Source organism: Bos taurus, chromosome 15, assembly GCF_002263795.3.
Source record: "Bos taurus isolate L1 Dominette 01449 registration number 42190680 breed Hereford chromosome 15, ARS-UCD2.0, whole genome shotgun sequence".
NCBI lineage: Eukaryota > Metazoa > Chordata > Mammalia > Artiodactyla > Bovidae > Bos > Bos taurus.
In genome coordinates this window covers 36,411,782-36,424,756 of record NC_037342.1, presented here as the reverse complement: position 1 = coordinate 36,424,756, position 12,975 = coordinate 36,411,782, and the positions used below count along the sequence as shown (strand labels likewise).

Sequence of the window (12,975 nt, the reverse complement as noted above, 5' to 3'; positions counted from 1 at the left end):
TAAATACAAGTATTCACATACTGGGAGTTCCTTGTTGTGTGCATTAATTAGTAAGGCTGGAGCTAAATGAATATTGGTGGAAATGCTACACTAAGAAAGATAGAGAACTGAATAGGTTTTGTAATTCCAAGGTCCTGGACTCCTACTAAACTGTCTCTGTGAGTATAGCCAAATATCCCATCAATTAAATGACTTAAAACACAGTAATTACCAGAGCTTAGTGAGATGAGCCATGCTCTCAACTTTTAGATATTATTTTAAAATCAACTGAAAATCAAATTTCTAAGAGAAAATCCAGTTTACCTATGTTTTAATTTGTGGGTAGGTATAATCTTATTCTTGAATACAATGACAAGTCATATTTCCAAACACTAGGAAATGTCTTCATATTTCTCTGATCTACCTATATCTTTTTAACCTTCACCAAGACTCACTTAACACCTGCCATTATTTGTAAGAAACCTACCTAGAAATGAAAAGTTGTTTATATGAGAATATGCCTCTAAAGACAGAGCACCTGGCTGAACATAACCTCTCTCCCCTGCAAAAAAAAAAAAAAAAAAATCCAAAGATTGAGTTGCAGATGACCACCAAAAAGGAAATTCACTAATTCAATCATTTTACCAACTATGGTCACAGGCAACACTGAGGATTCAATAGTAAACAGAAGAAACAAAAATCCCTGAATTCAGTGACACATTCTGGTAGATCAGAGCCACCCATCAGAAACACTTAGGCAGCTAAGCTAGAGTAGAACTGACTGCTTATTTGGGATGTTGGAAAGTTTTTTTCCTATCTTGATAATGATTTTTTTGTGGAAATTTATACACACCTTGTTAATCCATTTACTACTCACAGTAAATGAATTTTTTCTCCGGGTGGAGAAAAAAATATTATCCCTTTTTTACATGGAACAAACTGAAAAAAGAAGGCAATTTGAGAACAGTACAGGACAACATGGAAAGTAATAGCAGAAACTCTCATTCAAGATTCTGCTTCCAAAATGGAGTTTATTCTATTAGTCCATAGCTCATCTAATCACAGCTATAATGGTCCTTCCAGATTCCATCATGCTTTTAAAGTCAAAGTGGGTGAGAGAAGGCTCATTATGAGAAAAGCAAGCATTTCTCCTCAAAGCACAACCCCCTGGTTGGTGTCCTCAGAACAAGCTTTGAATCAGTGCATTACTTTTTTTCCATCAGGTAGCTAGTAATAGGTCACTCTAATCAACTCCTTATTCATCTCTCTATTAGAAATCACAACCTCCAAAGCCCACCCAGTCCAGCTCACTCACTCTCTCATTCCTCCACAGAACTGAGGCATGTTTATGATTTCAAACAAGAAGGCAGGGTATGAGCCAGAGAAGAGCATCTAAATATAATATCATAAAGATTCAAGCTGGAACTAAAATAGAAATGGAACATTCTCAATGTTGATAGGCACTTCTTCACTTTCCATTTGTAGCATGAAAATTGACAATATAATTTAAATAAAATATGTGTTTCTATTCACTTTTGCAAAAATTCAATTGTTCTCCTCTATCTTTGCAAACTTTGCAAGACTTTAATAGTTTCATTTAAGAATAACTTATGGTTGATGGGTTTTTCTAGTGTTTCAAGGCTCTAATTATACTGCTTTCCTCAAATCTTTCCAGAACTACACATAATGCCCATCAAATAAAAGTGAAAATATATTTATATTGATTTTTTAAAATTTTCATATTTACTTCCTTTCATTCAGGCTACCACCCATACATACTATCATTATAAGAACTTGCTGGTTAAAATATGTTCCAACTAAAGCTTGGTAGGCTTTGAATGTTAGATAAAAATCATTCTCTGAGGCTAATGAAGACAGAAACTCTGCCTGTAACAATATTAAGTTTGTTTTCTCTGGTGATTCAGAGAAGTGAGCAATCTGTCAGTAATACATTGAGTGAAATTACTTGTCTTGTAGGAATAACTGCTGACAGTCACTTTATTTCAGGGCTGACCCAAACGTCTCCCTGCTGACAAACAAATTACTATGTCTAACTTTGAAAAGGTAACTAGCTTGTTTTTAATTTTGATTGGTCTCTCAGAATCCCTTATACATAACTCAGTTCCATTCTTCTTTGTTTTGTTTAGTTTTGTTTTTAAAGCAACAGAAAGTGTTTTGGGGAGACAGGTTTGAATTAATGAATTTTTTTAAAAAGTAGAGGAAGAAAACCCCATCATTTGGAACTAAGAAAAAGAACTGTTATTGCTTCTTTCCAAGACTGTTCTGCAGATAAAACTGGTAAGTGTGTCTACCCTACATTAAGACTGGCAGTGCCGCCAGTGACTGACTGGGTGAGTGAACACATTACTGAGACAGTATTGTAGGAATTAATTTTCTTCAATAAAGTGATTTTTAAGGCTCATATATTTCACAATCTAAACATATGTCACTGTTTCATAAACAAAATAAATGGATTAAAATAATACATTACCAATATGCTGACATGTGGAGATATTTTAATTAGAAATTCTTAAACTGTGTGATATTTAACTGCTGTATTTACTAAAGAGAAGCATGCACCATTTAATAAGAAGGTATGAGACAGGTGTACCACTTTGCATGATATGGCACTAAATTATATTTAATATAAACTACAACTATGAGGCAACATTATGTCTAATTAAAAAACAAAACAAAACAAAATTACCTTAGGTATCTATCATATTGAAAGTAACCACAAAAAATGAATCAGTACACTCAAATCACTTTTTCATCAAAAAAAGAGTCATTCTCAGCTTATTTCTGAGACAATGTTTCTTCAGAAATAATCTAACATCTTAGCTATTTAAAGGCCATATTTACATGACCGCCTCATCATACTGTTTCCCCCCCCTCCCCTCCCCACTACCTTTTGACTTACTTGAAGGACCAGTGCTAACATAGCTGAGGAAAGCAAATGGCAACTGGTCCTGAAATTTATACCAGTACAGACTCAGAATAAGTAGCAATATAATATATTGTTTACTGTAGCAAGTGCCCTCTGTTCTCTAAAGGTCAAAAGCACTGTAACCTTAGAGTTACAGTTTCTGATTGTTCCCAGGGTTAAATACATTATCAAAATTAATGGTTCAAGCCCCTCAACCTTCAGATATATGAGCATTCATGACTCCATCTGCTGAACTGTTCAACTAAAAATAGCATTCTTCTCTCTCCTAATATTGTGCCCCTGAGGCAGAGAAAACCAGCAAACCAGCCTTAGATCAGCATGGAGTAAAAAAAAAAGAAAAAAACTTTCCTGTGTCTTTCTTATTTTAAAGAAAGTATTGGAATATGCTAATGTAAGAAGGGTCCTTCCAAATATCTTTTCTCTCAGTTTAGTCACTCAGTCGTGTCTGACTTTGTGACCCCATGGACTGCAGCAGGCCAGGCTTCCCTGTCCATCACCAACTCCCAGAGCCTACTTAAACTCATGTCCATCGTGTCGGTGATGTCATCCAACCATCTCCTCCTCTATCATCCCCTTCTCCTCCCAACCTCAGTCTTTCCCAGCATCAGGGACTTTTCCAATAAGTCAGTTCTTCGCATCAGGTGGGCAAAGTATTGGAGTTTCAGCTTTAGCATCAGTCCTTCCAATGAATATTCAGGACTGATTTCCTTTAGGATTAACTGGTTGGATCTCCTTGCAGACCAAGGGACTCTCAAGAGTCTTCTCCAACACAGTTCAAAAGCATCAATTATTCAGCATTCAGCTTTCTTTATAGTCCAACTGTCACATCCATACATGACTACAGGAAAAACCATAGCTTTGACTAGATGTACCTTTGTTGGTAAAGTAATGTCTCTGCTTTTTAATATGCTGTCTTAGGTTAGTCATAGCTTTTCTTCCAAGGAGCAAGCGTCTTTTAATTTCATGGCTGCAATCACCATCTGCAGTGATTTTGGAGCCCCCCAAAATAGTCTCTCACTGTTCCATTGTTTCCCCATCTATTTGCCATGATCTTAGTTTTCTGAATGTTGAGTTTTAAGTCAGCTCTTTCACTCTCCTCTTTCATTTTCATCAAGAGACTCTTTAGTTCTTAGCTTTCTGCCTTAAGGGTGGTGTCATCTGCATATCTGAGGTTATTGATATTTCTCCTGGCAATCTTGATTCCAGCCTGTGATTCATCCAGCCCAGCATTTTGCACGATGTCCTCTGCATATAAGCTAAATAAGCAGGGTGACAATATACAGCCTTGACGTACTCCTTTCCCAATTTGCAACCAGTCTGTTGTTCCATGTCTGGTTCTAACTGTTGCTTCTTGACCTCCACACAGATTTCTCAGGAGGCAGATCAGGTGATCTAGTACTCCTATTTCTTTAAGAATTTTCCACAGTTTGTTGTGATCCACACAGACAAAGGCTTTGGTGTAGTCAATAAAACAAAAGTAGATATTTTTCTGGAACTCTCTTGCTTTTTCGATGACCCAGCAGATGTTGGCAATTTGATCTCTGGTTCCTCTGCCTTTTCTAAAACCAGCTTGAACATCTGGAAGTTCACGGTTCACATACTGTTGAAGCCTGGCTTGGAGAATTTTGAGCATTACTTTGCTAGCGTGTGAGATGGCTGCAATTATGCAGTAGTTTGAACATTCTTTGGCATTGCCTTTCTTTGGGATTGGAATGAAAACTGACCTTTTCCAGTCCTGTGGCCACTGCTGAGTTTTCCAAATTTGCTGGAATACTGAGTGCAACACTTTCACAGCATCATCTTTTAGGATTTGAAATAGCTCAGCTGGAATTCTGTCACCTCCACTAGCTTTGTTCGTAGTGATGCTTCCTAAGGCCCACTTCACTTCTCATTCCAGGATGTCTGGCTCTAGGTGAATGATCACACCATCGTGGTTATCTGGGTCATGAAAATCTTTATTGTATAGTTCTTCTGTGTATTCTTGCCACCTCTTCTTAATATCTTCTGCTTCTGTTAGGTCCATACCATTTCTGTCCTTTATTGAGCCCATCTTTGCATGAAATGTTCCTTTGGTATCTCTGATTTTCTTGAAGAGATCTCTAGTCTTTCCCATTCTATTGTTTTTCTCTATTTCTTTGTATTCATCACTGAGGATGGCTTTCTTATCTCTCCTTGGTATTCTTTGGAATTCTGCATTCAAATGGGTATCCTTTTCTCCTCTGCCTTTATCTTCTCTTCTTTTCTCAGCTATTTGTATGGCCTCCTCAGACAAACATTTCGCCTTTTTGCATTTCTTTTTCTTGGGGATGGTCTTGATCACTGCTGTACAATGTCACAAACCTCCATCCATAGTTTTTCGGGCACTCTGTCAATCAGATATAATCCCTTGAATCTGCTTGTCACTTCCACTGTATAATCATAAGGGATTTGATTTAGGTAATACCTGAATCGTCTAGTGGTTTTCCCTGCTTTCTTCAGCTTAAGTCTGAATTTGGCAATAAGAAGTTCATGATCTAAGCCACAGTCAGCTCCCGTCTTTTCTTGGGTGATAACAAAATTTCAGGCTTCCAAATTATGACTTTACTGTTAAGATAACCTCAGCTCACAATGCTAGAACTGAAAAACCTTTGAAGGACAAATTAACTATATATCAGGTAGAGAGGACCACTTCTCTTCAATGAGAAGAGTGTATGTGGAGGTGGTGGTTGTATACATGCATTGCAGCTTTTCTTCCTAAGAATCTCTAAATAGAAGTAAAACTCATGAACATATTGTAATGCTTAGTATCCCCAGTTTATTGTGATCATAATTGTTGACAGAGCTGTGACATTTTAGGTTGTTAAAGGAATGGAGAAAACCAGAGCTAGAAAAGAAAGTAGACTAAAATCAATAAAGCAAAATATTATTAAGTTTTCTCTCTACTTTTAGTCAAGATTTAAAATGTTAGTGTCTGTAACAACTTAGATATGGGTGTCCTCTGTGCTGCTCATGGGACTGTCAATAAACCTGTTACACTCATAGTAAGAAAGTTTGAGAAATCTGTCTTTCAAATAAGATCCATCTTTTATAAATAGTGTACCATACAAGCAAACACCAATGGTTTCCTGACATGCAAGGAAAAGTGCAAAAAGTGGAAGCAAGAGAACAGAGCAATAAAAAAAAAAACAAAACAGGAAACTCTCCAACCAACCCAAGCTTACCCTCCAAAGCTGAGGGCCTCCACCTTCCCAGGCTCTGTGTTCAGCCTAATTAAAGTGACAGACACGTGCTTCTAGATCAGCATTGCTACAGCTCTGCAGAGTCTGGCACTCACATATATGACATCATGATTTCCAGAAACCCAGGAGAAGCCAGATTTGACATCAGAGGTCTGTGATGGTAAGGGGAAGAGATGTCAACTTAAGGGAAAAACTAAAAGGAGAAACTGGGTAGAAAAGTGGCTAAGGGAAGGCCCATGGAATAGAACTCCACATGGCAAGAGAAAATAAAAGTCAAGAGGAGAGGAAGTTTTGAATCTGAGCCAAGGTCACCTGCTTTCACATTCTTCCAAGTACTTAAAATTTGAACAAACTAGCTGTCCTGAGTAGGTAAGCCTTGTTAATTGAAAGAATTGTTCCTAATGTCTGGTTATCTCTCCGTTTAGCAATCCTAAGCACAGTAGATGTCAGAACGTCCAGAAATGTGGCACCTTCTCTACAGCCAAAAGGAAGCCTTAGAAAAGAAATCCCTTTTGGCTGCATAGAAGGTAGCAGATACTCTAATACAATGCCTTGTCATGTCTGGGTGGAACCCCCTGTATACTTCTTATAATCAAAGGGAAAGGGAAAGGAAGAAGGCAAGTGACAAGCTCTGAACTCAAACTCTTCCTTAGGCTACTTCCAAGGTGTCCTTTGATCTTGTTCTTGTCTTTCTTCTTGTGAACTTTCTCACTTCTAAGAATGAGGGATAGCTAGCAACACTCCAGTATCTGATAATCCTAAAGAATGAAATGAGAAGTTGAGCTTTCTCACTTCTAAGGAGGGATAGATAGCTAGCAACCCTCTAGAACCTGATAGCCCTAAAGAGGTTTTCCAACGATATAATAGAGGAATTAAGCACAATATTAGAGAGAGGAGGACTGGGTCCCTATAGTAGAAAGGGGTTTGCTTTTTAAAAGAGCTATATGAGGTATCTTCTCCCATGCAGTAAGAACATCCCACAAAAACAACAAAGAGCTTTATTGGAAGTTCAATATGAAAGAGCTACTATATAAGTTTATGGGGCAAAAAACAACCAGTCAGGCCCAGACACCCAACCTCAAATTCAGTCAGAGAAAACTAAATTAGAAAACCTGAAATAGATAGAATTAGAAATCCTGGATAATAACTGACTCCAAGAAAATTTTGTAGCCTTGGTTAAATAACCTGACTTCTCTGAGCCTCCATTGTTTTGTCTATAAAAACAGAATGATATTTTATCAACTCTACAGGGTTGCTACACGGTGAACTGAAGTTTTTTTTTTTTTTTTAATGTTTAATTTTTTTTTAAAACTACTATGCAGCACTATACATAAAGAAAAAAGGGTAAGGGAAATAAAGATGGTTTTGAAAGTACTCATAACATAAATATTTGCCTAAATATATAGCAATAAACAATCTACTTCAGAGGCACTGGTTTGGGGTTTGACTTTTTCTCTGAAAGAAAAGGAGTGAAAATGAGCCTCCTTAGGAATGAGAAAAGGGGAAAGATTATATTTTAGTGTTTGAGTGTTTGGCACTTGTTAAAAAAGCCTAGAATATGACTGAACAATCCAGTCCCCCACCCAATGAAGCACCAATGTAAGCATTCATACCTCAATCTGTTTGTGGTTGTAAGAGTGGCCACCACCATGTTCAAAGGTGTCCAAACTCCTGCCCAAACGGTCACTTAGGCCCTTTAGCCTTGGGTTAATTTGTGGGTGGGAGACATGACCTTTCTGTTTAGTAGCATATTCAGAAAAAAAAAAAAAAAAGACAAAACATACTGTCAGAACTCATGAAACAGAACACATATTTCTAAATCCAGGGTACTGACCACACCAAAGAACAGAAAGTAGGGTTTAGGACCCAGATACTGTTTTTCACAGAAACTTGATTATAGGATCAAACAGTAGTACTGGTTTCTTGTTTTTGCCTCTGACTCAAGAAGACACTCAATAGCATAGCTATGGAAAAAGGAGAAATAGATTAGACTGACTGTGAGTTAGGTTTCTTTTTGTATTTTTTCCAGTGCAATAAGTTCCCTGTTAGTAGTGGAGAAGGTGAGGGCTTAGAAGAGATAGGGCTGCTGCTTTCATGAGGCAAAATCTCTAGCTCTGCTAGGCATCCATAATGCACCCATAATGCTAGGCATCTTCAAGACTTGCTGGATGAGGCTTCTGACAAGAACTGCTTAAAGTACTGTAAAAATTCTTTATTTGTAGACTCAACTGAGAATGTTCAAAATTACATTTTTCACATAAAATATCTGTACATTTTTTACATTCAAGTCATATAAGGAATAGCAAAGAAGAAATAAAAATGCCCAGTTGGTTGCTATTCCCTAGATTATTCAAGAAAATTGAAAAATCATCACAGTACATTATAAGAGTAAAAAACTTTGTTCAATGCATTGAAATTCAAGTTATCATCTGATATTTTCTAAATGCTCAAATACCACTTGCTTAACCATTAATTTTAATGATACTTTCTTTCTGTTTTTGTTAAAATATACACTCATATTTAACATCAATTTCCCATTAAGACAGCATCGCAAAAAGGGTGTAAAGATCACTTAGTCCTCCGCTTCCCATTTTACTATGAAGAAGATAAGGTGCAAGGGATTTTTAAAAATTAGCTTCCAAAGTGCTTTCTCTCCAATTTTAGCTTTATAAAGAACACCAATCCAGAATTTGGTCAGACACCATGCCCAGTCTTTGGACCTGGTATGAGGATGAGCTGATGATACACATATTCAGGGACAACATGCTTACATTTTACCAAATAGTTTAAGTAATTTGGTAATAACAACTCCCTATTCTATGAGTTGCAAGAAGTAAAATATCCAGTGTTGTTGTCTGTGTTGATACTTGCATGTAAAAGCTAATTTGGGTGTGAATGGAGCCATGGATGAAGAAGTTATAAGGACAAAGCTAACATACCCAATATCAACTAGCCATAAAAAAACTGTGAAACCATTAACTTACCTGATAGAGAATATATAGTACTAAGTCATGACATCATTTTTTCCTTTAAAAATATTGACACTGACAGTTTTCTCTTCTATTTGCAGTATGGTAAGTACATAAGGTGTTAATCCTTCCAGGCTATGGTTAAAAAATTATTTAACATTCAGGTCATTATTTAGCATACAGCTGGTTAGCAGTTTTCCACTAAAGGACTGGCTCGTATCCCACATTTTTTTCTTCTGGCACTTACCTGGAGCTGTAAAGGGCTGAGTCCAGAAGCAGCAGCAGCTGCCATTGTTGATGGAATGAACTGTACGGGGTAGTTATCACCTGTCAGAAAGAACAATGCGTACAGGTTTAGACAATGCACCGGGAATCACAGCAGACAAGTACAAACATGGCCCTTGGACTGCCTGAGCTTTACAACATCGCTCTAAGCCCAAACATCTGCAGAGACAAAAGGCTTAGTTGGGCACAGACTTGCAGGGCTGTCTTGGAACTTTTTGTTAACAGATAGCTGGTAGGCAAACTGGCAAAACATGAATGTGATGTTAAAAAAATTAAATGTGCAATTCAAGCATGTTCACTCCATTACAAATCTTGTAATACATCATTTTTTTAAGGGTAAAAAAATATCTTAAAGCCAGGCTGACATTCAGTTCACCGAGGAAGCATTAAGGTTTTTATATTAAAACAACAAAACGTTTTGGCTTGGTAGACAAGGCAGAGTATCACAGTCCAAAAAAGATTAAGAGTTATTGACTGTCCATAACCCTAACCTTTATTTTATTAAAAAAAAAATTAGAGAAAAAAATTTAAATGCAACCTCTTTAATTTGAGAGGGGTGAGAGAAGCGAATATTCTGTGAAATGCCTGGTATCCCCAAAAGATGGGAGACTGTTTTTCTGCACTAACTTTTGGCGGAAACTACTACAGAATCATGACACACACTAGGCACTTCTCACGTATTCTTTGACGATGATTTGATTAAATAACCACACGTTTTACATGTGATATCTATATTAAAAGTCTGGTCGAGATTGAGCATGGTTCAGCAGAGATCAGTGCCACATCTTATTAATGTGTTTCTGGCTCCAGACCACTCCTAAACAGCAGGGCTAAAGTACCTTCTATGACCTAAGAGCACAGGCTGTGCGAAGCAAGCAACCTGAAGAACCCATAGAAAGTAATGAGGAATATATTGTGATAGAGCTAACTGAAATCAAAATTAATACGTATGGATAAATTACACACTATCAGTGATTTAATGGAGTATCACTTTGGCTTCAGCTACTTATTTTAAAGGCAGTGCTATGTACTATCTCTAGGCTATATTTTAATAGGCTGTTCCTCCACACATTTTGGACATTTACAATAATCACGCTGTTTTGCAAGAACTTCTCCACACTAAAAGCTGAATGTAATAATGAAAAGCGTAGAAAGAATCACAGTGATAAAGGGAGTCACCTAGAAAGCAACGAAGTCTCTCTTTTTCTGCGTGGACACTAATACCTGGAGCCTTCCTGGTGCCCCTGGTTCCTTGGAACGCATCCTGTTTGCTACACCAAGTGCTACTCAGCTGACCCAATGTAAATGTTAAGTTGCTTTCACTTTTAACAAATTGTTAGCTTCTAATCTACACAGTCTCTTTGCATCATATCCATAATACCTCATCAGACCATTGAGCACAGTGTGTGCTTGTACACAGTCCAGTAACAATTGGCTCCTGATTGCATATGGAGCACTGCTACAATGCATTCACTAACACTATATTGTGCTGGTCTCCTATGGAGTAATGTTCAAAATATCTGATCTTGTTTTTCCCCTTCCATGAGGTTGATTTTGGTTTGCAGGGCTACATGAGCTTTTTAAAAAAGATAACTAGGCCAAATTATTTTTTATAGTAAATGACTGTCGCTTTACGCTTAAATAATTCTACTGATCCTCTCGATATTTAAACTAAATTATCTGAAGAAAGAATATCCTAATCTAAGTCAAATAGTATTTCTTTGGTTGATATCAGGTTAAAAAAATCACAAAATGATGCTGAATTAATGATGCTTCAAAAATAGGGGAAAAAATCACCATTCCAACTATCAACATGGGTTGCCTCTCGGAACATTTTAGAGCTGTTCTTTCTTTAAATATCATGCATTATTCATACTAACTCTAAACCATAACCCCCTCCCTGTAAGTTTAATACCAGTTGCTTTATTTGTACTAAAACATTTTTCATGTCAAACATATTTAAAAAAAATCAAACTCTAAAAGAATTCCCTGGGGCACTCCTTTTTTCATAGCTGTCATGCTTCTATGCTATGAAATAGCTGATTTTTTTAATATCATTTTTGGCTTGCTAGTTAATTTATTACTATCTCTACCACACCCTGTAGTACTCTCCAGCTCACCTGCTGGCTACAAACAGCTTTCTTTCCACTGCTGACAAGCATATTTTTAAAATGTTTTTAACCTTTCTGCTGGTTTGAATCTGTATATCTGAATATAATCTTTGGAAAGCTATTTCTCCAGAACATATTGTATCAGTACTAAAAGTAAAAATGAATACATTAAAGCAACAGAGAATATTACAGGGACTGATAAAAAGAGAGAGAAAAAGGAAAGGGCCAGACAGGGAGAGGATAAGGGTGAAGAAGAGGTGGGTGGGGGGGGGTGTGTGGTTAAAAGTAGAAGAGAAGATTTAATAGGTAGAGAGATTTAACTCCTCTCTTAAAAAGCTACACGCTTCCTCTCCCTGGCCCTTCGCCTTTAACTGTGTGTAAGAGTCCATCAAGAAAAAGTTCTTGGCAGCTGACTTGGCAAGAAATCAGTCAACATGTTGTAGCAATTTTTTTCAAATTTGTCTCTGGATTTGAAATGCTTGCGTGAGGACCCATTCTCTTTAAATTTGTACAAAAGAAGATGAAGCCTGTTGAAACAGGTTGGTTTTAGGCACTGCTGTAATCTAGCCCTTGCTACCACTAGTATAAGAAGACAACTTCTGAATGCTAATTTGGGAAATAATGTCCATTACATAAATCCATCTCTCCAGGCTTCCAGGTTTTCCAACCGATTATTTTTATCTGAAGATTACAGAACAAATATGAAACAGGATTTAAAACCTATGGAAAATTAGACTGACATTAGTTTCACTTGCCACAAGTCTAGAATCAAAGTGGCTCCATAGCAAGAGCCCCTGAATGAGAGGAAGTATGTTTTTTAATTTTCAAGGAAAGTGAAATGAAGCCAAAACTTATTAAGATGTAAACACTGGAGAAGGAGGCGCTTATATCATGAATGTAGGACCCATTAGACACAGGCTACCTCCTACAAGAATACTAGTTTCTGTAATTCAAATATAAACTTTATTTTTATTAAAAAAGCAAAAACTCCCATGGATAAAAATCTGTCCATTTTTCTTTGATTCTTTAGGCAGACAAGGGACTGGGATGGTTACAGTCTTCTAAGATGCTAACTTCAGATATTAACTTATTTAAAGAGTTTGGGAGGAGCAGAGAAGAAAGATAAATTAAACTAGGAGACAGGACTCAAAGATTCTTTGGTTACTGGTTTAAAATCTCATGCCTCATTTTCCATCCTCCAAAACAAAAGGAAAAAATACTTACACATCCCTACTCTCACAGATTTTTTGGTCTGGTGGTATCTTACAGGAAGATGGTAAGTTATTTGAGTTGCCAGATAACTCATAAATAGACCCCATTTCTTTAAGTTATCACCATTTTTGCTACAACATGTAAATATTTCCATCACAATCACCAATATAGACTTGGACATGCCGCACGGCATCTTGCTTGGATGAATGTATTCAGAAGAGCAAAATATTATAACTCCTCTGTATTCTGAGGGA

General features: G+C 36.9%; 1 protein-coding gene across 27 annotated transcripts in view; it reads right to left on the bottom strand.

Annotated features, from left to right (window-relative positions):
• SOX6 (SRY-box transcription factor 6) overlaps nt 1-12,975 on the bottom strand; it is an 833,346-nt gene that overhangs the window by 123,749 nt on the left and 696,622 nt on the right. For 22 of the 27 annotated variants that reach the window (XM_059874855.1, XM_059874857.1, XM_059874853.1 and 19 more), the window contains 2 exons: nt 9,361-9,440; nt 7,758-7,880 (listed from right to left, as the gene is read on the bottom strand). In XM_059874855.1, the coding sequence (XP_059730838.1) occupies nt 7,758-7,880; nt 9,361-9,440 (203 nt within the window). The remainder of the gene's footprint in view (nt 1-7,757; nt 7,881-9,360; nt 9,441-12,975) is intronic. The other 5 variants (XM_059874866.1, XM_059874862.1, XM_059874863.1 and 2 more) reach the window with 1 other exon arrangement.